The sequence below is a fragment of the Echiichthys vipera genome, assembly GCF_963691815.1.
Source record: "Echiichthys vipera genome assembly, chromosome: 9".
NCBI classification, from domain to species: domain Eukaryota; kingdom Metazoa; phylum Chordata; class Actinopteri; order Perciformes; family Trachinidae; genus Echiichthys; species Echiichthys vipera.
Window position 1 is genome coordinate 12,890,747 of NC_139834.1, and position 26,772 is coordinate 12,917,518.

The 26,772-nt window shown below is 40.4% G+C and overlaps 2 protein-coding genes across 4 annotated transcripts in view; both read right to left on the reverse strand.

Annotated features, from left to right (window-relative positions):
* Positions 1-21,335, reverse strand: part of tmcc1a (transmembrane and coiled-coil domain family 1a) — a gene marked incomplete at its 5' end in the record, with an annotated part of 40,667 nt that extends 19,332 nt beyond the window's left edge. Inside the window, 5 exons of one of the 3 annotated variants that reach the window (XM_083920695.1) lie at positions 10,151-10,437; positions 11,635-11,678; positions 14,352-14,468; positions 20,237-20,317; positions 21,283-21,324. In XM_083920695.1, the coding sequence (XP_083776821.1) occupies positions 10,151-10,411 (261 nt within the window). Of the gene's footprint in view, positions 1-10,150; positions 10,832-11,634; positions 11,679-14,351; positions 14,469-20,236; positions 20,318-21,282 lie in introns of those variants that run through there. The other 2 variants (XM_083920696.1, XM_083920694.1) reach the window with 2 other exon arrangements.
* The window catches only part of LOC310951221 (ninjurin-1), a gene marked incomplete at both ends in the record, with an annotated part of 249,679 nt that overhangs the window by 215,533 nt on the left and 7,374 nt on the right, over positions 1-26,772 (reverse strand).

The following is a 26,772-nucleotide window of genomic DNA, read 5'->3' on the forward strand; positions in this document are numbered from 1 at the left end:
AATCTTTGCCTGTTCAGATGATCCAACAATGTAATGGACTGTCTCATGTATTGGTGCTAACTTCCAAAACTGAGCTCACAATCATCAGTCAAAATCAGAGTTGAGACCAGATCAAACTTTGTTCTACTTTGTGTGAAAGCTGAGTGATTTCCCCATTCACCTCCATGTCTGATGGACCATATCGTCCAGACATATTCCTGTAAAAGGCTTGGTGAATTGTTATTCCAGGGATGAATATCAGAACCAACTGCAACCTTAATCCACAAGAGGGAGCTAGGGCACAAAATATGCTACACACTGTGTGGCATATGCTGTATGGATAATTGACTCCCATACTGGTTTGTCTTTGACTGCACATTTCCTGTCAAATACATTATTTTATTGCATTAATTTTTTGCATTTCATTATCATTCATCCTACCAACAAACATGCTGCCTTTCTTTATGTAACATCATTAAGAACAGATGTGGCATTCACATCAAGGCGCACAGGTACTGATGAAATGGGAGATAGAGAGGATATTTCCAGGAGATGGACAGAAGAAAAGGAAAGGGTAATGGTGGTGAATGGTATGGTTCATGTGATTTTATAATATTTCAAGACAGGAGATCATGAGAAGAATCTAGTTGTGATGATATATATAATCTTCAAATCGAATATTTTTAACAAACGGCATAATTTGCCTGAACAAAAAAACCCAACATACTGCCAACATCATTCCGGTGGTCTAGAGGTAATTTTCCAGTGGAAAAGTCAACCTTTCTGATGTGAAAAACAGTGAAATGAAAGATTCCTAGGATTCCTACGGGTTGACACACATAAGAATGACAGGATTGGGTTTGGTTATTAGTGGAGACAAAATATGACAATATTTCCCAAAGGGTTGTGATCAGATTTGTGCGTGTGTGTGTGTGTTCTAAGTGGGTCAGTGGAGCAGAGCTGAGCTCAGCGATCTATAGCCTCATCCATAATTCATCAGAATCACACAAATAACATAGACTGAGCAGGGAGTGGCAGGGACGCAGACCCTGCCCTGTCGGAGGCTACTGTCTGCCTGTTTTCTCTGCTCTCCCTGTCAGAATGAGCAATTTCCCTTTGAAAACAATTTACTGACCTCTCTGAGCAAAGAGAAGAAAACCAAACATATTTTTTCATAAGGTGCATAAAGAAAAAATGAAAAGAAATGACAGTTGCCTCAGTTAAGCAAACACTGTAGACTGTAGAAATTAACCCAGCTGGAGGACAGTGTCAGAGGAACAAACATGTGGGTCAAGGGTGGCCAGAACATCCTCAGTGTCTGACTGACCAAGTATGTGGCAATCCTGCAACTGCTGAGAAAACAGTATAGATGCACGTGCATGCCCATACTAATGTCCCCTTTCACACACAAAAAGACACACCAGCCAAAAGAGGAAGGACCAGCTGCAGGCCAAAAATAAATACACAAAGGATGACCGATAGTGACTCACTGCTGACATGTAGCCCACAAATAAATGCACATGGGCTCATGCACACAAAACAAACTTAAAAATCTTAATTCAGTACAAGAGTGCTGCCCCCTATAATTATTATAATAACCACTAAAAGTATAAGCAGCCAATCCCCTGGTATCCTTTAAGTTCACACGACTGCGATTTATCTGTAGAGAGGAACAAATGTGGAAAATCTCCTTCTCAAGGCGTCTAATGTTAGTCTACATGAAAGAAACCTCTGACTTTTTAAAATGTATTAATATACATTTAAATGTCCTTCAAGAGTGAACTTGACCACCATTGTTCAGACATCAGTCTATTAATAGCATCAGAGAAGCAGGCAGCAGACTCCTTCCTTATTCAGACCTAGATTAGAAACCTATAAAACTGTCTGACAAGGATGAGTGGCCTCAAACACAGCTTTATCTCGCTCCCTCTTCCCCCATGACCCTGTCCATCTTACTAATTAACACCCACCCTCGCATACTACATGTATCTTTCAAACATTCCTCCACCCCATCTCTCTTTTGAGCCTTTTTCGAGTCCTTTGCTCATTTTGAATAAACTGTGAAGCTGTGATGTGAGTTAGTGTGACTGTGGAGTGGCCAAACGATGTTCCCACTGTTGTAAATGCTAATACCAACCAGCGCTGAATAAGGGCGTTGGCCTATATGTATAATCACATATGAATATTCAACAGCCTAATTAAACAGGCAGGGGCGACGCTTCAAAGGGAGCGCAAACAGTTGGGTGGAGAGTTCAAGCACACAAAAACAGACTGATGCATGCGCATGCACACACAAAAGATAAGCATCTGATTCAAGGCTACGCTCCAGATTTTACATGGTACAACAAAACATTTACATTGCATATATTTACTTTGTTTTCTTTGAAGTGGAAGGCAGGAGTCCCATTGAGGACTGTTAACTGTCAAGCACACACCTTTATTTACTGCCACTGCCACACAATTAACAACTCTCTCTGGAAATAATTCAGAGGTCATCATTTATATATATATATATATATATATATATATATATATATATATATATATATATATATATATATATATATTCGTATGAACAGGAACAGGAAACAACAGCAACTCTTCAGCACCGAGATCTAAGCAATAGAGTGCCATGCCAACACGTCTTCTTACACAATCTTAATTATGAGGTTTAGAACACACAGCGATTAAGACAGAGACAGCACGTTTGGTGAATTGCACAGGAGTATGATTTTAGAAGACACCTTTTCCTTTCTCTAAGATGTTGTTATTCCACCAGACAGGATGACGAGGTGGCTGTGAGATCAGACGGTGAACTTGTGAGCATTCAACTCGGTATAGCCGTTACGGCCCTCTTTGAACATCACACTGTTGCCATGGAGATGGGCAAACGGCTGAGCACTGGACAGCGATGAGAGGGAAAGAGATGAAGAAAGAGTGAGAGCTGAAGATGGGAAGACAGGAAGTAAGAGACCCTCTCCCCCGTTAACCTTCCCAAACAGTGAGAAGGTAAAGCTAAAGAGAGAAGGAACAAAAATAGTTGAACAGCAGAGCAATAACAAGCAGAGTGAGATCCTTTTGAGGAAAACCTCCAGTTTGATTACAGATCCTGATCAAAGCTGTGTGTGTGCTCTCACAAATGCACATGTACAGATGTATGTAAAGATGCGATTTAATCTGGAACCGCTCAGTTCATTTTCGATTTCCCAGGGGGCGGGGCGTTATCAACAGACAAAAATTCCTCTGGACACAACTGGATAGGCCTACAACCAATCAGAGCAACAAAATGTGACGCAGTTCTGAGCGACAGACAAATGTAAACAGACAACAGCACACAGATGAGCTGTGGTAGTGTAGCATCAATATGTCTGCAAATTAATTTCAACAGACAGTTCCACATCAGCTGGAGCCATCTTGGTTGTTTTTTTTTTTAAATGCCTCATTGGTGCTCCTCTCCATTAAGCCCACTCCCTGGTATGCTAGCCAGGGGCCTTACATGATCAGCTTATGACCCTACAAGATTAAAATCACCCATGTCCTCTGTTTTCATCATTACTATTACTTCATATTCACTACTTAATCTCCCTACCCCGTCTCTCTCCCACTTTTCTAGTCATTCCTCATCACTCATCATAAACATACCTCCTTACATGTAATTTTACACTAGCAAATTATTGTACTGTACTTGTCTTAATGTGCTAATAGCTGTATGTTTTAAAACCGTCCAACTATCCTGCAATGTTGTATCCCAAAAAAATGTGTTTTTGTAATGTTATACTTCACCAGTATAAAAAAATAAAATAATGACCAATAATAATAATAATAATAATAATTTCTTTTAAAAATTAGCTCACAAATACAGTATATCAGGTTCCCAGGTTACTAGTCACAAGATGTCAATATGGATGAACACCTATGGAAGACTTTGGACAGATGTGTTACAAATATACAAATATGATCTGTTCAAGGCAAACATTCTGAGAGAAATGTGTTCAAATGGCGATTCCACATTCTGAGAATGTACTGGTGGCTGATGCAACATTGTAGTGTAGGCACCAATTTACAATAAACCGTAGGAGCCATTAGACAGTGCTCTCCCCCACCACCATTAAAACATCAAATGAGGGGGAGATCTTTCAGAAGACTGGTGTTTGATTTCTCTAGAAGAGTTGGGGAAGTGTTGAATCTACGCCAAAGAGCTTTGAAGCCTTTTTGGTGCAGCATGGTGGTCTAACTTAATTTGACACTCATCTGAATACTTACTAACAAACAAAGTGCACACACACACACACACACACACACACACACACACACACACACACACACACACACACACACACACACACACACACACACACACACACACACACACACACACACACACACACACACACACACACACACACACACACACACACACACACACACACACACACACACACACACACACACACACACACACACACACACACACACACACACACACACACACACACACACACACACACACACACACACACACACACACACACACACTAATTTAAGTAAGAAGCCAGTAGAGAAAAGCACAGGATAAAGGGCCAGAACAGGAGTTCCATTGTGTTTAATCCACAGTAGATAATGGTGTTTGTTCTTCTGATCAATGACTGTCTTCTACAATACACCCACACAATAGATTACACATCGTCTACACATACACACCACTACTGATTTAGTAGATGGGAGAAAATTTGACAAGGCAATATTTACACTTGTCATAAAAATGACTGGAGGAGTGATAGGGGAGTAGTGAGAAGAGACAAGGATGGAAAAGACTAAAGAGTAGACCAGACAGGAGAGGTGAAAGATTACAGCAGAGAAGGGAGAATAACACATTTTAAAAAAAATTGTGGGTTTTTTTTCGTCCTTCTCCGAAAGCTGGTACGAGACCACAAGCCACAGATCTGCCAAACTCATTAGCAGCTTTACATAGCTTCCTTATGTGACTGGAACACCGCAATAAAGTCTCATACTTAAAGTCAACAACTCTGAACCACAGAGAGTTATGATGGTGCTCTTGCACGCACACACACGCGCACACACACACGAAAAACAATTTGCTAGGACTGGTAGTCGCGATGACATCACCTCCAGTGTGGACTAAGAGCACATGCTTCATCATCCCCATGGCTGTGGCTCTCTCCACTGAAAGTCAATCGAAACTCAGTTGTTTGATTACACACAGGTTTGACTGCGTGCTTCTGTGACTGTGTTTACTGTGACTACACAGAATCTGCTTTGACAGTGCTTTGATAGGACTCCACACTTAGATGCATCTGCAGCCCAGGTTGTATATAAGTGGACACAACTAAGCAATATCCCGTGTTTGTCTTTTCAAATAACTCAAATCACTATTTTTGTTTCAGGAGGAGGAGTGGTATCCTGCTGCAAAGGGCACAAATGCTTTCATCAACACACAGCCAGTAGCCTGGAGAGGTGAGAGAATATGAGAGAGCAATGATGAGGATGTTAAACTAGCAGGGACGGAACAAGCCTCAGGGGACCAGGTGATGTTCGGCGCCTCCCACTGACACTTCTCCTTGCTGCTCTGTTACAGGACAGCAGTGGACTTACAAAAGAGGACTGAATCCTTCATAAGTGAGCAATGTCAAAATAATTCTGCTTGTTACAAATCATATTATTGGCAGCCATTAGTAGTATATTAAGTGTATGGTTTAAATCTAATGGTAAAAAAACAAATCCTTCATACAAATCATTGCTTCAAAAAAAGTATGGAAACTGTAAGAGATGGAACAAAAATCCTTTGTATTAAGGCTCAATCCCCCCAAATTTATGTAGCTATAACATTTATTTTTTTTGCTCTGAATCTCTCTATTTTACAGCATGCCATTATGGACACATTTTTCCATGATGCATCCGAATTACAATTAATCAACCTTTATTATAATTCATTAGTCCAAATCTATTAACTTATGTGTTCAATCCAATGGCCAACATACAAGTTTACTATATAGTTCATATGATGTTGCTCTGATTAATAAATGTAACCAGTTTTGCATTCTTTCATTTTCTGAGGACCAGCCTGATCAAAAGCACATGACCCATACATAATATACTTGCCTGTATTTGATTTAACCCAGATACATTACAGAAATAACATAATCTAATTTACTTATGGCACTTGAGGATACAAACTCCAAGACCCTTTTTAATGTTATTCATTATTTTTTCTCAACACGTTATGTACAAACGAACCTGTTTATAAGATGCACTCTGATCCCTATCTTTTCTATTTATGTCAATCAATATAAAAATTGATTTTAATAAGTTATTACTATAAGAAGGCAGCAGAAAACATGATAAGGAAGAATGAAATTGTATTGCACTGAAAAGATACTAAGTTCTAGATACTGTAGACAGACAGACAAACAGACAGACGTTATTTAAATGTTGCTTTAATAAGATGTGAGGCATTTTGTTTGGAGATGGTTAGGAATTACTGCAGAGAACACTGGAGGCTATCTGTAACATGAAAACCAAAATATGGTGATAGACAAAAGAAGAAAAAGGATGAGCGGAAAGACAGGTGGACATGTGGCCTGGGGGGGGGGGGGACATGGGGTCATCTACCCAAGGTCAGTGAAGCTTTGCAGAAGGGCCCTGGAGGAAGTTATGTTCTCCAAAGATAATCTTCAGTCTCTCTCACATTCAAAATCACTAGGGTTTGAGAGGAGTAGCCTCAAGGCTTGGCTTCTGTTTCATCTCAATTCAAGAGGAGCTCATATCCCACCAGAGCTTACTCCCTGCTTTCTCCTCTCCTGTCTTCTATCCTGACACTAAACATCTTTCACCTAGCACCTCTTCACTTCCACTGTCAGGGTTTTGCTCCTGTTTTATCTCTCCATGCATCTGAAAAGAGAGGAAAGACCAGGATTGATCAGTCTGGGATCAGGCCTTCCAGTCTGAAAATGAGACTGTGCCCATATGCACATTTGTGTATGTGCATGGCGATGCTTCCAGGCATATGAACATCTACCAGCTGAACATGAACAGGGAGGGTGTAGTCTGTCAATTAATTAATCAGCTAATTGTAATTAATCCCACAGGCTAAGCACCAGCTGCAGAACTGCAGGCTCTAAACAGACTTAATGCTGAGTTTTAATACAGCCCCTCTTCTCCCTTTAACAGCACTACTATCAGGGGATACATAACTCATGGACAGTTGTAGAGCCCAGGAAACTAGCCTGTTATTGCAAATGAGTCATAAATGCTCCCCAATCAGCAATAATGAAACATAATGTTTACCAATAATTACATCCCCTGGTGATGGCTCCAGCCAACCTTCTAGACTGCCGCTCTTTACTGCTGTAACACGAGTTACTGTTTAACAAGAGTTGAGATAAAGTGCAAAGACTGAATTCTTAGTTACTGTATGGACTATGTAATATATGAAAGTGAATAGAAACTCGGAGGGAAATCACTGTTTACAAAAAAATGTAGATGCAAATACTGTGCAAACAATGCTTTCTACCTAGTTGTCAACTGTCTGATGTATTAGTATACAAGGTTTCTGACAAAAGAGTGAATCTTTACCATTTTGACTGCTTTCCTGAACAAAGCACTACCCAAACAGCCAAAGACACAAACTCTTGACGCAACATCAAATAGCTGGAAGACAAGAGAGAAAGACAGATGGAAGAAGATATGCAAAACCACCACACAGGGTTTTGTCAGCAGCAAAGATTTAAGACTACTGTGCCTTTAGCCATGAATGGTGCTGCAGCATGCACATGGAAAGACACATATGTGGTTTAAAGGATTAAATAAGCTTGTGTGTTTTAAACTTACCTTGGAATACTGTCTACGAAGACTGAAGCGCTGCACCATCCTGACTGACTGATGTACTCACAGCTGGACCTGTCCTACTCCTCTCAACTGATATCCTCCAAAGTACGCCTCACATAGTACAGTCTACATTCACAAACACATGCATACTGAAGGTACACACGCTACCCTCCTCTCCAAACATTCATGAGCACACACATTTCTAGCCCACACTGCTTTCGTCTACTATGCAAACACAAGTGAGGAGAGAGAGAGAGAGAGAGAGAGAGGGAGAGAGAGAGAGAGAGAGAGAGAGAAACCGGCGAGGGAGATGAAAAAAGGGAGGGAGAGCAAGTGGAGATAAAGACAGCTCAGCTGTGTTGCCCTCTACTCATATTCACAGTGATCTCCTGAGCTCTGTTTCTCACAGACACAGTCACTCACACAAGATGCTCACACCACATGGCCATCAATGCACAAATTATTTCCACTATGCACACACTACTTGGAACGCAGACAAAAAATGAGAGGTTTTAGTCACACATACACACCTCTCCACATCCTTTTTGTAGCACAACACACATCACACACAGCCCGCTCTCACTCATATAGGACAAGGCAAGGTTGCCTCCTGCTTCCTGTCAGTGAGCCGAAGGGTGGAGCGAGGACAAGGAGGTGGTGGGAAAGGAGGAGGAGGAGGAGAAAGGGGAGATTGGTGAGGAGGAGGGACCAGCTGACTGTCTCTATACTAACTATCTCCAGGGACATAGTGAGGCCAGGGGGACAGGGCAGAAAGAGGAAGAAGAGGCGAGGGGAGCAAAGGGGGGACATTTCTGAGAAATGTAGAAAAAAGAAAAGAAAAAAAAGAAACCCTCATTCCTAATACACACTCAAATTTAGACAAGCTATGCAACCTCAACCTCCACTAACAGCAGGATGTCACACACCTCCAAGGTCGATCACGCTGTTGCTATGGCAACCAAAGCAGGGCGTAGTTCTAGGCAGCTTGCTGCAAGTTTCGGGGTAACCACGGCGACTGCTTGGATGACCTGAATGACATTGCTGTGTTACCATGTAGAGACGGGGCTGTAATTATCGAGAGATGGGTGAGACAGGTTATCATCTCTGCCAAGGATGAGTAACAGACCACAGAAAGGTTGATGGTTGTCCATCAGCAGAGGGACTTATGGAGCACAGATGACTGGGTCTGCCTTGCCCTGGCATCTCAGGTGAGGTCACACGACTGTAGGATACTTAATTTTGCGGATGAAGAAAGGAGGAAGGAGTATTTTAAATTTAGCTCAGAGATAAAAGCGCACAGCTCCTGGTCTGGACTTACTGCCCAGTTCCCACAGAGCTAACCACGCTCCATCTATGACACACTGATACTGAGTCCTCGACACGGCTTATTTCATTAACCCAAAGATCAGTCTAGTTTCCAACAAACATGAGCTCATGGTGATAACAACCTCCACATGAACCAAGCCCGGTGCTGCTCACAGCAGGTTAGCTGATCTGACAGTGACCTCTTGTGGCAGGCAGAACAAACTGAAGTCTGGTGGTAAGATGGTTAAAAATTATATTTTAAAGAGTGTGTGACAGGGTTAGGGTTAGGGTTAAAAGCTATACAGATTATTTTCCATTACAGAAGTTACAGAACATGTAACCCCATACACTACTTTTAAAAGCACACTGACGAATATGCAGCATTTGCTGTAAGTCCAAGACAAAACCATTCAAAGAGTCATTGGTTCTGAAAAGACAGATTGAAATGTCCCTCTTAAAATCATAGTCAGGTTCCCATATGTACATTAAAACAATGTTTTATTCCTTCTTTTACTTCTGGCCATTAAATAATCCCTCCATGGTGCATTTCCAGTGAAATTGATGGAGGGCTTTACGGTTCATTGTTTGTTAAATAACTCACAGGGAAGGCAAATGTTGCCACACCGGTGACTTCAGGAAAGCAGGAGGATTTAACAGTTCTGTTGTTTCTCCGTCACCTTTGACTCCAGCAGTGGTCATGGTGTCTCAAAAAGTGCAGCTGCATGCTACTGGTAAGATAATGTTAGCTGCATGCTAAGCTAGGTATGCTGTGCCATCTGTGCTGCTTTTTTATTTTTTTCAAACCTTTGGTACTTTGGATGCTATTGAATGTAAAATTAAATAGGGATGGTATTGTTTTAAACATGTGGGACATCCTCTCTGTTCACAGTCAATGCAGCAGGGAATGTTACATCAGCAGCAAGGTGAACCTCAACTTTTGATTGACAGTTCACTGACAAACAAGGACAGGCACCAGTAGAAGGGTAAAGCAGACACATCGATCACAGCTGCTGTCACTTACCCTGTCCGTCTCCTCTGTGGAGTGGTACCCTGATGACAGCACCACATCGCCTCCAGTGTATCCAGGTGTGGGGCTGCTGGGTGTGGTGTCAGTGGTGGAAGAGGAGCGTGGACGGCTGATGTGCTGCTGTGGATCGTGGGTGTAGCGGCGGTGGGGAGCCTGGGGGCTACCTCTCAAGAGAGGATCGCGGTCTCCACTCCCAGATCCTGACCCTGATCCTTTACTACGGCGGCTCTGCAGGCTGCTCCCGCGCCTCATCATGCCCAAAACGCCTGAGCCCTTGCCAGCTGTAGAGGGAACCACAGGAGCATAGAGGTGGTCAGACTCAGGACAGCAGGACCCCGAGGCATCCTCAGGGGCAGAGGGGGAGGTGCCACCTGCTAATACTACAGAGGAAGACGAGGAGGAAGACGAAGAGGACATGGTTGAGCGAGAGAGGGAGAGGAGTTTACGCTGCTGCTGGAACAGCTGCTTCAGTCCCTGGCCAAGAACCCCCATGCTCTCCCTGGCGTTTTGGCTCATCTTACTGAAGGGGGGGCGCTCTGACTGGGATGAGGCCCTTTTCAACCCTAGGCCTTGTGATCCCCCTGCCTCTCCTCTAGGACCTGAAATGGGGCCCACCCCCTCTGACTCCCTTTGACTGTCTTCCCCCTGCTGCACGTGGCCCTGCTGACCTCTCATGAAAGGCAGGGATGAATTGTCCTTTTAAGTCTGCTAACACTTCCCTCTCTATCTGTAAAAAATGTAGAGGGTCAGACCAGGCCAATGACTTAAAGAAGACAAGACTAGTAAACAGCGGAGTACAGTGGAAGTGGAGATCGGACAGTCTGATGGAGGGTTGGATCGGCTCAGTGGCGGTCAGATGGATGAATCCAAAGAGGGAGCATGCATCTCTGATTCAGGAACAAGTAGCCATGCTGGTCTAGCACAGAGAGAGAGGAGATTGATTATGAGAGGCTGTAATTTTGCCTAGATCCAGTGAAATTAAATTACTACACTACTTTTCACTTGTCACCATTTGTATCTTTGAAATTTGATGCAAATGGAAGAAAGTGTGAACGCACAGTGATCAGTATGCACACGCTGGAACATTAATCTGCACTGAAGTACCATTGTGATTGTAATATTAACATAATATAGGATAAATACTGTTTCCTCAGTTGAAGATGGTATCAGACAGGCTGCCTTAGGGACAGCTGTATCAAGCCTCTGAATCATTCTACATTTAAACAGGCCAATGTTTCATGATTAAATACAAAGCAATAAAAGGGAAGCGTGCTGTATCCAGGTTTACTAGCATGATATAAAGATCACAAAATGAAGTATAAATGAATTCAAAAGTAAGTAAGCCTGGAAGGGGTTGGAGTCAGAAAGGCCAAGAGGCTGGTAGAATATAAAAAAAAGATGCAGAGAAGAAAAGAGAGGGGAGAGACTCATACCCTAATGAAAAAAATCTATACAGTCTTTGAGAAAAACCCACCTACCATCAGCCCAACTGTCAGTAGCGCGGCACACTCTTGTGGATTGTCTGAGAGGACGTGGATAGATGGAGAAAAAAGATAGAAAAACACATTCAGTTATTTTCAAGATTAGAAACTTCAATCTTCAATGAACTCACTGATCTCAAGATTCTTACGGTATATCATTCTGTTTCCAATCAATAATCATTTTCACTCTGAGCTGCAAACACTCTCAACAGAACATGTGCTATATTGTGTGTGTGTGTGTGTGTGTGTGTGTGTGTGTGTGTGTGTGTGTGTGTGTGTGTGTGTGTGTGTGTGTGTGTGTGTGTGTGTTTTCCTTCAGGGGCTCATTTAGCATCCCTAAAGTCATCCCTTCCTTATCCTGTGGAGGTACCTAGACACAGTGGTTTCTGCACAAGAAACAACACAAAACACAGTGTACGAATGCCTGCTGAAGCCATGCATATTCTGACAAAAACCAGAGTGGACACCTGACATAACATAACATACAAGCAGTCCTCAAGACGGAACCTTATTGGTGCAACAGTGATCACCTCAGAGATAGACCCACAGACAGGCGGGCAGCCCATGCCTCCCTGCTGCATCAATAGCTGCTCCCATCGAGAGTAGCAAAACAAGCGAGGCAGGAACATTCAGAGCCCTGGGGAGGGACAGCTACAAACTATATTCCTTCAGCTGCACTGTCAGGTCACGAAGAATAACAAATTTAAACAGACAGGGAGGGAGGGAGGGAGAGAGGGACAGACAGACAGACAGACAGACAGGGAGGGAGGGACAGACAGACAGACAGAGAGGGACAGAAAGACAGACGGACAGGGAGGGAGGGACAGACAGACAGACAGGGAGGGAGGGACAGACAGACAGACAGATGCACACACACACACACACACACACACACACACACATCATAACTGCAAGAATGTAATCTATGCAAATGAAGATGTGACAGGCTTCACATTCGCTATGACTACAATCAGCTCTTTAGTTTTAAACTACATCCAGAGATAGAGGAAGAACGAGCATGAAGCTGATTGCAGGTAGAAAATCACTTTTTCACAATGGCCATGTTGTCACTGCCTAGAAAAGGTGCATTCATGCACATAAACACATTCACACAGCGGCTTTTACTTTCTCCACAAGCTGATATTAAATCTGAGCAGAGGTGTTCAGTCACCTGCTAACTGGCTGCTGCCTGTAGCTATTAAGATATTGTGCTGTCAACCGTTCAGCAATGCCGTTAATTCTAATAATAACAGAGTTTCAACTTGGTATTTTACTGATTACAGCTGTGCAATAATTATAATAGTATTATATGCAAATATTATTACATTTTTTGTATTTTCTTCAGTAAAAAAATACAATGAATCATGTTGAAATAATGACAGGAAGTTATTATAATACTCAATTTGGTCGCACATACTTAATATACCTCTCGTAAAATATGATATGAAGGAAATATGCTTGTAGCACCCTAAAATAGTAAAGAAACTGATATATTTAAAATGTAGAGTTTAGTATTAACATGGAGTTCAATGAAATGCAAACATTATTATTCAACATGACTGTTATTTCTTCACTGATTTAATCTCATTTTAGTCAGTTTCCTTTCTTTCTTTTCTCTCTTTCCTTCCTTCCTTCCTTCCTTCCGGTCAGAGTGAACAAAAACTCAAAGACTCATGTTCGCAGAAATCAACAGTATATAGTATCATATAATTACTGTATGGGATATGGACTTCCTGTGTGACCATAGAAGGTAAATAGTCATGCACAAATGTGATGATGATGCATAGTTGATTATGCATACATGCCCCCTCAATCTGAGTGGCATTTTCTGGCAGTCACAGTGAAGTGTAATTGATTATGATGGAGTACTGTGCTGCTGTTGTTTCAGAGCTGGTGACGGTAGGGGTAAACCTAAGTTAATCCTGTCCTGAAGCTGAAGCACTGTCCCGACCTCAGTGCCCATCCCTCCCTCTGTGTCTATAAATCCCCTCCTTCATCCCCAGGATGATCCCAATGCTGGATTGGATGTTTTCTTGATTGCCTGCAGTTTTATGTTCAAACTAAATCCTCTTTCAGGAGCCTTTAGAGGACAACGGTTTATTGTCAGACTTGTATGCTTGTGTGTGAGAGGTCCTGCATCTTTGTTTAATTCAAGCAAGGCTTGTCGTTCCACCTTGATGAGGTGATGACACAAAAGAACACCAGATGGGTCTATGAATGACAGCTGTCCTGTTCTGACCCAAATTACTTTACTTATCCACATTATACAATACTCTGACAGTGCAACGAAATGTGACTGAAAGACTGCACAGTTAGTATTCTTCTTTATCTGAGAAAAACTACTTTGATTTTGAAAATGAATATGAAATCTGAAGTTCATTATCCCTTTTACCTATACTGAAATGTTTACCAATTTTGGTGATCCTCTTTGGAAAATGCTCTCTTCACTTTCTCCTCAGATTAACCTCAGAAACATTCTAGTGTATGGATGAATTTGTCCCCCAAAGAAACAGATCAGTGATTATCAGTCATAAACAGGTGTCAGTGGCAGACAGGATCAACAGCCTCAGTGAGTCAGCATGTTTCTCGCAAATGTCACAATACTGTCAAAGGTGAATTACAAACCATCATATGGACAAAGGCCTCTCTGGAACTGTGTCACCCTCGCTCATGCCCTTGTATAAATACACACATGCACACACATAAACACATACGTCCTTGTCCTTAGCTCTGTAGCTCAATCCATTCAGCTGAGCTGCCAGTTGTCCAGTCCTGCGGTCATTGTCTTTGGAGAGATGGTGAAAGCTCAGCAGAGCTCTGGCACTGACAGACTGTGGAAAACAACAGCTCACACTGAAAATTTGTCATTTTGCGGAATGTGACAAGCATGTGAGGATTAATATAATGAATCCAAGATTCAGTATCGTGAGAAATACGTAACAATAATGATTGTGTTTCTGATTTCTTTGCTTCATTTAAACAAGCTGTGTCAAGTGCCAGTGTTTAACAATGTATTAGAATTTCACAGCTCCCTGCACATGGAAGAAAAACAGCTGTAGCTTCATTCAGGCAGGAAGGTTATACTGATGAAGTTGTGACAGGGAAGTGTTCCAAAATCACGTCCATTATCATTATTGATCAAAGGTAATTATTTAGGAGATTAAGCCCCCGGTGAGTTACAATGGTTAGTGACAGCTCAAATAGCTGGTGTTAAAGCACACAATGTGCAAACTAGCAGAACTTGAAATAAATAATGTATCGGTAGTACTGTGGGAAATATCATCTTTTCATGCAAATTGTGCCATAGTTACAGTACTTCAAACTTACTACCAAACCAAATACCTGCACAACAACCTGATCATCGTCTCTTCTTGACTGTTCTATTTCGTTTTACTCTAGAAATGAAAAAAGTTGCAAACTGGGCATGACCAACACAAGTGGGGTCAATCTTGCCCATGCTCTTTGACACTGAAGCACCCATGTTGTTTTTCATCTGTGAACATACAGTTGGTTAGCTCAAAATATGGCCATAGCTTAAACAAGCCCATGCAGTGTTTCCAGAGGAGACTGAGAGCTGGCGTGAAATAGACCACGCTTTGTTCCCTCTGAGCCTCACACAGGCCCATCGCTGCTCTTTGTGCTGTGCCTCTTTCACTGACAGACGCACATCAATAAGAGGGGAATTAGGCCAGAGAGTTCTGGCAGTGATGTTTGTGTGTTAGCACATACACAAATATTTGTGTGTTTTTATCAGACAAACACAGAAAAGGAAAGAGAAAGTGAGATAGCCAGAATTATATTGTATGGACATGTGCATATGTGTACATACTGTATGTACAAGCGTGTTTGTTTGTGTTGTCTTTGACCAATGGAAACTGGACCATATCTCATTCAGCAGCTGCAAAATGACAGCATAGACAGGAAACAGGAACAATCGTTATTGTATTTATGTGTATCTGTGTGTATCTGTGTGTGTGTGTGTGGGGGGGGGGGGGGGGCGCAGAGAATGGCACGGTTGTGTCAGCTCTGACAGTGCAGGAGATGACTTCAGCATACTGCAAAGAGTGTGATAAGAGACACTACTCTTTGTACCAGACAGGGAGAGCCAGTAAGTGAGAGAAGAGAGATAGAGGGTTACAGAAGAAAGAGGGCACACTGGATGAAAGGAATCCCATCCACGGCTCGTCTCGCCTGGCTGTGTAGGGTTCACTTTGGGCACTCAGCACAGAGTTTCTCTGAATGAGGAGGTGAACGGCAGGTAGTTTCCTGACAGAGGCAGGCACAACGCCCTATTGTGCAAGATGAAACCCACAGGGAGGCCCTGCTGCCAGAGCTTTCCAGGAATAAGACAAACCAGAAGACACACAATCATTTACTCCCACACATGCAGACAATAAAAACACAACACATCTGTTTTTTCTTAATGACACCACAGACACAGGGTTATTCAGGAGGCAGACACTGTCCCCATGTTTAAGAGTACGCTCAAAACTTTCCTCTTTGATAAAGCTTACAGCCAGGGCTTACGAGCCCCTAGCTATGTTGTTATTTTTAAGATGATTGTGTCAGGACAGATTACTGTCCTCCATGGAGCTGGGTCTGTCCGACGTTCCTGCCTGTTGTGGGGAGGGTTTTCGTTGCCACCGTACTTTATGAGGGAATTGTTGGGCTATACCTACTCTGTAAAGTGTCCTGAGATGACTTTTGATATGATTTGGCACTATAAATAAAATTAAATTGAATTGAATAGACTTGTAATCAAAACCTGAAGAAGGAAAAATGTTATCTGCTTGTACAGCTGCCAAGAAGACTATTATTGAAGATTGATTCACACCTGGAATCTGTGTTAAACTGACCTGGATACACTTTCTTTTAAGTCTTGACTGCTAGCTTCAATAGTAAGTAAGTGTACATGTGGATGTTACCAAATATTTCAGATTTCCTTTTTTCTCTTAGGCAACAGGAGCCATTGCCATCTGAAACTCATCCCCGCCCCTAAATCATGTTGCTGTGAAAACCAGTACAAAATACATATAAAAGACACACACACACACACACACACACACACACACACACACACACACACACACACACACACACACACACACACACACACACACACACACACACACACACACACACACACACACACACACACACACACACACACACACACACACACACACACACACACACACACACACACACACACACACACACACACACACACACACACACACACACACACACACACACACACACACACACACACCTTTATATTTATAGTTTTTTATATATTATATATGTATCTTAGATATAAGGTTGTACAGAGGGATTGGACAGGGAATAAATGTAGATAATTGAAGACGTGCTGTGGGTCATCAGGCTGCATGTTTGACATGTTGGACGGAGCTGTACATTTACAGGGGAAGCCTTGTTTAAGGCACATCTCTTTATCTGTACTCAACACCACAACAAGTGTGTTAATAAATAATTCAACATGTGCATGGAACTGACACTATTCAATGTTGACTACAACTACAACAGCACTCAGTGCAAACCTAATGTGTCTGAGCTGATCGGGAGTGGTGGTGTTGAGGATTTAATTTTTTCCCTGTTTAATAGTAAAACATGCTCTCAAAGGGGGGTTTCCAGTGGACAAGAGTGGAAATTAGTAGAGTATGAAATACATTTCAAGCACTAAAAAATGGCCTTCACTTACTAACCTGATAGGTTTTTAATAGTGGCCAACATAGCTCATATTCCACCAGCTCTGGCAAGGCATCTACAACTGTCAACAGGCTGGAAACCACCTACATACACCAGCTGAAATCCCATACCAGAGATTGTGTTAAAGGTGCACAACCATAAGGAATGGGAAAGGGAATGCATGTCAGGGTCAACACACACTTTATGCCCCTGAAAAGAGAAACCTGCCCAGGCCAAAAGTGCATCTGTCTCTTTGTGGTGCCAGCAGGTGAAAACAACTTTACTCAGTCAGATATAAATCATCCACATTGTCACCTATTTAAATAACTCTTTAGTCAGATCTCTGAGCTCAGGTAACCAGACACCTCTACAGCCCTCTAGGGGGGTTAGTGGAGATCAGCACATCCAAGCTCTGGTCTTGAAGCTCTTATTATGAGCATGATTTTGGGCTCAACACATAGGCTGAGGATCAATATCAAGTCTACACTGCATTGCTCCTGCCCTCCAAACCTTAATATCCACTCATGTAAAGCCCACCATCTAAAGATAAGTAGATAATTATTACTCAATTATACAGTTTGCGCAGAAGACAATGTCTAAATAACTTAATATTTGTCCAATTAAAAATCCAGTCCTCCTTCTGTGCAAAAATGTGTTCAAAAGTTTCTCAAGCTATGGTTCTCCAAGTTGGACAAATCAAGTAATTATCTTCCAAAGTTACAACCTTTTTCCGACAAATTTTCTATGAGAACCTACCCTTTAATACCAAAAGATTTTTGTGTGCAAACTCTTGCGAAGCTGTGACCCCTGCTTCTTTTCTGCCTCTGTCTTCAAACAGGAAGGGACCAGAGGGAAGCAGGCAGCTCGTTGCCACTAGAAACCACAGCTTTTAGAAAGGAATTTCGCCATCATTCTGGAAGTGTGGGAGTCAGTCCTACTGGAGAGAATAGGCTTCGTCTGTCCACAGTTACAGGGTAAGCAGGAGGATGGTACAGTGTTTTACTCGTAAACGTTTCTTGATGGCATTGGCAAAAAAAATGTCTGGTTGCAGCAGAGACAAAGAATGATTTCAGTCTGTGAAATCTAAATTAAGCTGCACTATGACACCTCCGGGCAAAGCCCTGGTGAGGTGAGAGAGAGAGTGAAACAGAGAGAAAGGAAAAAGAGTGTTTCCTCTCAGAGATACAACACTTCCTCTTTGGCCATGGCTGACCTTAGGTTAAGAGAACAGAGCCAAATCATTGCCTGAATTATGCTGAGATTGTTTAGACTCCAAAAGACTGAAAAGTATCTGAATACTTTTGAATATCTTAATAGACATTTTAACATAATTTACTTCAGAAAAAAAGGTAAATGGAATTAAAACTGCAACCCATAACTTTACACAAAGTAAAACCACAACTTCACAAGAGTGGTTGATTCACATCAATAACGTTATATGCAACAAAAGAATTGCACTGACCAAAATTACTGAGAATTGTTCACCGGGTTCATCTTAAGTATTGAACATCATCAATAATACAATAACAATAGTATATATCATAATAATAATGATATATACTATATGCATTTTTTTCTAGTGTCTAGAAACTTAACAGATTTCTGACTTTTGAAATGTAATAAGTTATCAAGTTTTACCTGACTTTCACCCACAATTTGGTACGGCCAATTGCCCTGTTCGGTGGTCCTAATACTTCTAACACCAGGATGTACGTATACAGCGATTGTCTTTCTGTGCTACACACTTCCGTCCAACCAGAGGGACTCTAGTGCAGGACCAAAGACATGAACCCTCGCCAGCTTCCCACTCACAAACATTGCCAAATACCGTACCACTGCCAAGAATTTAACCAAGGTCTTTGTAGTATATGTCTCTCTCTACATTACACAACATATTTTCATCTGCAGCAGAGTGGAGCAACCAAGTATAAGACGCAAAACAAGAGAAATTTGTTTCTGGTCAATATTTTCTTTACTTATTAAATCATTATATGTGGCAAAATATTGTGTACCACCAAATTAGGAATCTATTCATCCACTTATCCTTCATGGGCCGTGTTAGCTAGTATAGCCTAACTCTAAATTGTACATTGCCAAATAGACCTTATTGTGTTTAATGTAAACAATCAAAAAATCATAGCCAATTTACTGGAGACTTGACTTAAAAAAAACTACACTGTACATTTTCTACCATCTTTCCAAAAACTCTTTCCTATCAAAACATCCACAGTCTTAACAAAATAGTGCATGTCTCTAACAATGTGTTAAATAAATAAAGCTATGTATATGATGGTTTTAACTATAATCCACTTAATGTTATATTTCTAGTTCAGTCTCAGTGTGCAGTTTTGTTGTGAGAAATGTAACACTTTGGATGCTGAAGTGTTGCATGAAGCTGGAGGAGGCAAATCCATATTTAGAGACCACTGGGTTCTATTTTGTAAGCATCGTGCAAGCAAACAAACACACACACATTGCACTCTTACAAAGATTCTCAATTCTCAGCTCCCCAACAGGGAAGGCACAACGTGAGTGCAGCGGGAGAGGAGGAGGAGGAGGAGGAGGAGGAGGAGGAGGAGGAGGAGGACGAGGACGAGGACGAGGAGGAGGAGGAGGAGGGCAGCGTCATCGTGGTGGTCTGACTGTCAGAGTGAGACATGAATGGCTGCGTTAGCAGTGCCCTGAAGGGGCAGCCAAGCTCTCAACCACTTAGCAGAGTATGCTTCTGGGATATATCATGTCATCCCGGGGACCCTCTAAATACAGGCTTATCCTATACTGTACAAGCAGTGTCAAAAACACCAGGTTATATAAACGGTCAGAGAAGGAGATGGATACAGTTATCACAATTATCCTAATGGATGGGTACAGTAAGTGGGTGCAAACAAACCTTCAGTCCATAATCACGACGCTGGAGCGGATTTCCTTCATCGCAGAGGGGATGACAACCTGCTTCATCAGGCCCACAGGTCTGCACGGAAGAAAAGAAAAAATGAGATGGAAACAGTAATCCTCTAAATGCTTCCTTGGCACATTGTCTGCCTGTGTGAGTGTGTATGCCTCTGCCTGTCTCCCAGACACTGATAATAATAGGTTGCAGGGGAAAAAATGCTCCCTTGTGAAGAACACTCAGCATCAGATGTTATGAGGCTGCAGATGTCCATCCTTACCTGGTCATGAGATGTCTTAAGCCCATGAGATTACATTAGCCAGTTGAGACTAAAATAAACCCTGCTGAGAGTTTATTAAACTTGGGTCCTGGCTTAATATCATAAGAGACATCATTATGACAGCATCATGATAGGGTTTCATGAAGTTGCTGGAAATAAAGAATATAGTTTACAACGTTTATAATGCTTAAGAGTCCATAAAAAAGATAGCAAAGTCTTAAAATAACAAAAATCATCATCATAGCAATCATATTTCCAGAAGCCACGAATTATATGTGTTTGTTGTTTATTTCCTACTAGGCAATGAGACGAACCTGTTTTTACATAACGATAATATTCTGCGACATTTAAAATATTACTGTATACCGCAGCAAAGCGACCGCATTTGAATGCTATGAAGATGACACCTCAGGAGATGACCGTAACGAAAGTTCAGTAACACATAACGCAATTTACGCCCTCTAAATAAAAGTAATAACAAAAGAGCCTGACGTTTGCGTTGGAAAATTACCTTTAAGCAATATGTGAGCTATAAAAACACCGTTGAAATGTTAGCCAGTGCCAGTCAGTGAGTAGCAGCAGTGTGTTAAGGGACTCAGGTTGACAGTCCCGTTAGTGTGTCATTGCACAGATGAAACCTCTAACATCGACACATAACAGCTTTCCCTCGCGGCACGGAGACGCAGCACACGTCACACAGTCAGAGGCAAAAGCTGATGGCAAAACGAGCTGAAAAAACACACTAAAAAACACATTTCACACTTACACGGGTGATAGCAAACTGTTGGAGCTGACACAAACGCTTAGCGAGCAGCCAGCACCCCTCCTCTGAGTGTCGTCTGCCCCACGGTCCGCTCTCCCTCCCATTTCTGACGTCATGACGCACAACGTCTGAAAGGGAAGGGGCCAAAGATGGTGGTGTGATAAGAAGCCTTACCCTCGCATGAAAAAACAGATGCCTACACCTATACAATCCATGGTATTAACCTTATACAGTCTATGTTTTAAACATTATACAGTCAATGGTATAAACCTTATACAGTCTATTTTTAAACATTATACAGTCAATGGTTTAAACCTTATACAGTCAATGGTATAAATCTTATACAGTCTATGTTTTAAACATTATACAATCTATGTTTTAAATCTTATACAGTCTATGTTTTAAACATTATACAATCTATGTTTTAAACCTTATACAGTCAATGGTTTAAACCTTATACAGTCTATGGTATAAACATTATACAGTCTATGGTATAATCCTTATACAGTCTATGGTTTAAACCTTATACAGTCAATGGTTTAAACCTTATATAGTCTATGGTATAAACCTTATACAGTCTATGGTTTAAACCTTATACAGTCAATGGTTTAAAACGTATACAGTCTATGGTATAAACCTTATACAGTCTATGGTATAAACATTATACAGTCTATGGTATACACCTTATACAGTATATGGTATAAACCTTATACAGTCTATGGTTTAAACCTTATACAGTCAATGGTTTAAACCTTATACAGTCTATGGTATAAACCTTATACAGTCTATGGTATAAACATTATACAGTCTATGGTAGAAACATTATACAGTCTATGGTATAAACATTATACAGTCTATGGTATGAACATTATTCAGTCTATGGTATAAACATTATACAGTCTATGGTATAAACATTATTCAGTCTATGGTATAAACATTATACAGTCTATGGTATAAACATTATACAGTCTATGGTATAAACATTATTCAGTCTATGGTATAAACATTATACAGTCTATGGTATAAACATTATACAGTCTATGGTATAAACATTATACAGTCTATGGTATAAACATTATTCAGTCTATGGTATAAACATTATATAGTCTATGTTTTAAACATTATACAGTCACCACATATTGTACGACCACTGGTTTATGGAAAAGGATCCTGTAAGTTATTATAATGACTTAGTATCTCAAAATAACTAAAAAGTTATATATTATTTATATAATAATATATTTTGACTAACTCGCTATTTTGAGAAAGTTTCTCATTATTTTGTGATACTAAGTCATTATTTTTGAAATACTGAGTCAATATTTTGAAAAACGTTCTCATTATAATGACTTACAGGAGGATTTTTTTTTTCTCATCACACTGGTGGAAATGGGATTTCGTGCTGGTTAGCTTTTATCAGAGAGCTAAATAAAAGTCTGCTTAGAATTTTGTTCCGAAATTGTTGTTTGTTTTCTTTCCCAACAATTAGTTAGATTAGTGGAAAATTAGATCAAGAAGTCATCGGCCATCAGTTTCAACACACAATTGATTTTCCAATTAAAGCTAAAGGAAAGAGAAATGATATGTTGTTTAGATAATCGATTAATCATTCAAGTTATTTCTGAAATGCCTTTCATTAATTTGCTCTTCTTGCACTATGTCCACCTCACGCATGTATAGGTACAATGATCATTTTTAATAAACTCTCACTTTTTATGAAAGTTATGTCTATACTGGTTGTATAGTTTTTGATTTCTTTTTTGCTGATTATTTGCTTTTTTGCTTTTCTATATTTGTCTTGAATACTTATGTCTGTCTGACAGAGTCGGTTTATGGACATATTATGTTGTATTTTTCCTATAAGAGGACATTTGAAGCTCTATTACCAAAGCCTATTATGCAACAATTAACTATTTGTGAAGCATATTGGCTGGTTATATATAACAGTATATGAGTGTTGCTCTAGTGAAATAATGACACTTTAGAGGCCTTAATAAATATGGGAAAGTGTGAATGGGTATACATTTATATGTCATGCTCTTCCCTCCTGTAACAATCTCTACCAAGATGTCCTCGATCAAGACTCTTCCCTCCTAACTGATCCTGGGGGGGTTCCTCGGTGGTCATCAGTGGTAAGAGAGTCTTCTTTACAAGAACAGAACAAAGGATGTTCACCTCAACTATTATCACGGACCACTCTAACCATCTCACATTTCTTCTTCACTACTTTCATAGTGGTGAAAAAGAGGGATCCAAGCTGTAGGCGAGCAGACTGAAGCTTGAAACCTGAAAAATGAAATGTCTTCATGTCTTATTCCAGAGAGCACCAGTGGTTCCACATCTAACACTGTTCGTCTCTCTGTTCTCACTGTGCTGGCAAAGGTGTTTCATTTCTGGATGATAAGTGCAAGGTCTTCACATAGCCTCAGTAGCTATGGCAACATAAAATCTCCATATCAATGCTGAGAAGAATCATTCTTTTCATCCACGCTTGACAGACGTTTTGAAATTAAACCAACAAAGTGCTACACAATATATAAAATACCACAGTTTACAAAACATACACAGAGTATTTCTCAAGTCTAAACAGGCTGTGGCAACCCGGCCACATTCAGTGTATAAGGAAAGCTATAATCAAGGACAAAGAGGTGTTAACAACTAAAGTCACATATTTTATTTAACTCGACATGTTTAATGTCTGTAATTTATATTTGCAGTTTTCAGGGAAAGAATGCCCATATAATATTTGTTGTTTGTATATCTGGAATTTGTAACAAAAATGATTTCCTGGGATTATTGAAGTATTTCTGATTCTGATTCTGATTAAAGTACGAAGCCATACGAAATTGCATTGTACCTGATTATAATGACAATAAATATAATTCTGATTCTGATTTTAATACACAAATTGTTATTAATGATTCACTCCAAAAATAGTCATGGATTGCTTTTAAACCTAAATTTAAAGCTCTAACTAAATGAGTTCAATGCTGTAGGCTATGATGGCACGTGCTGCTGTTGTACTCTTAATTTCTCTCCACCAGATGGCAACATTGACACAAACATGCAGGTCAGAGCAGATGTGTGTTTTGATAGTGGCCTATTTCTGTGTGGTTCAGCCTTTTGACAGAACTTTTTGAACTGTGTACTTGTGAATGGCTGTGGGTGATGATATAACCTGGCTGCCGACTGGCTGTCAGATTCTGTGTTAGCTGAATTGGATGGTCATTAGGCCCTTAAGTAGAGTAAAGGCGTGTAATAAGAGGATACATGAGGGTATCATCTTTCTTCTTCACTCTATTGTCTACTGTCTTTTCTCTTTGGACGCTTTGTTCTGGTATTTATTTATGTTTTCTATGTGCCCTTAATGTTGAGGTGTTGTATGTTAATATCATTATACTTCATGATGGTTGCATGTTTCTTCATCAAAATAGGATTTGGTGGACTTCACAGTACCACAAGTTGATAACTATTTTGCACCTGATGCAAATGACTGGACCTGGCATTGCCACTGGAATATTTAAACTCACTGAGCATCACAGGAACCTTGCTGCTTATTAGTGGCTGTTAGGAGGGAAAAAATAAGTAGAGCTTCGATAGTAGACAGGATGAATCAGACTATATATATATATATATATATATATATATATATATATATATATATATACATGTGCAGATAAAGTGTGATTCATCTGTAATTCTAGACTCCTTGTATTTACACAGTGTATCAACAACATTTACCACTAATTGATTCCTCAGCTCTGAATCTATGTAATGTTTTCTGACTGATTTTCCATAGACTTTAGAAAAAAAAAATGTTCAATCTTTAAAAATGTAGGAAATGTGAGAGTGTGAGTTACTGCATGTTTTGTCATTCAAGTCAATAAGGAGATGTAAACAGGGAAAAATCAATTGGTTAAGAACTGTAATAAAAATTAGACAAATAAAGGAAGATAAAATAGGAAAGGAAAAAAAGAATGAAGCTAGTTCTGATTGTGTGCAATTTAATAGTATGCATTTTACAGTATATATGTAAAAGATATGTAAGTACTAACGCTCATGGCTCAAAATTAAAACAACTTTCAGGTTCACTTGTTTCAAAGTCTTATTTACAAAACAAAGAGCAAGATTTCCAAATACAAAATATAAATGTATTTATATTCCAGTCTATATTGTAGCAAACATATTGCGCTATGCTCTTTCAGTACTAGTTGACTAATCAGCTGTGCCTCAGCTTCAAATTAGACTGTCAGAGTCCATAATTGACTCATATAAAATTTTCACACACTCCTGCTCAACTTCCTTCATAAGGATCTGCGAGGTTCCTCAAAAGGTTATCGTATCTGCATTTGAATGCAGATATCTGTTTCTAGAGATATGCTGAAATGTCATCCGGACCTAAAACACCCCAAAAGTATCAACCCTGGCTGTAAACTATGACCGGTACACAAAAAAGGAAGTCTTGGCCCCGATATCCGCTGGCTACACCATACCTCAGAATTATTGGCCGCTGCCCCTGGAGTCTAAATTATCATCAGACAAACATTCATGGTCCCCTGAGGAAAATCATGCTGACGTTGGTGATCTCCTGACTCTTCCTCTAGTGCCACCACAAGGTTGAAAGTTTATTTTTTATTGAAATATTCAAACAAACAATGATCAGATTTGGTGCAAAAATTCACTGTCCCCAGGGGATAAACTGTAATAACTTGAATCCATCATCTAGTGCATCATCAGGTAACATTTTCATTTTGTCTGATACTTGGTTTTAGAACCAAATTCTTGCAAAACAAATAACATACCCTTCAGCCTCACCTGTGCCTTGTTATAGCCCTAATTAGCAAATGTTACAGCCTCACAGAGCCACTATGGACTTAGAGTCTTGTTGTGTGTTTGCATATGTGAACGCTGTTATGTAGTTACAAAGCCCACAAAAAACTCTCCTTCTGTTTTTGGACATGCAAGCCGTATTATCGGGAGAGAAAAAACAGGACACTGCGGCATGTAAAAACCTTATCCTTGTTTCTGATCACAGTATTATATGTACGCAGTCATAAAACAAACCTTAGAATGATAAAGGGCACAATTTCAGTTGAACTGCTTAAAGTTGAGTTTTATTATTTTGCTGATAAGGTGGAGAAGCCAAATCTTCAAGACCCGTTTTTAAAAAAGGGTAAACACTTCGGCCCCCATCCTTCCTAGTGTCTTTGAGTCTTGTCCTGGTGTCCATATCTGTTGCCCCCAACAAGTCGTCATACCACCTTTGGAGGGCGCAAGTAAAAATAGTTTAATCTAATTTCTCATTAAGTCATCAAAGATTGTAACTGACCCTGCAAAATTATAATTGCCATACTGTAAATTGCTTTAAATTCTCAATTAAAATGTCTAATCATAATGATTAAGGACTTAGCCCTATGAGAAGTATGAATCACCAGAACTAGAGACAGTTCAATCGAGAGCGGGTAGATTTTGTAATATTTGTGTGTCACTGTA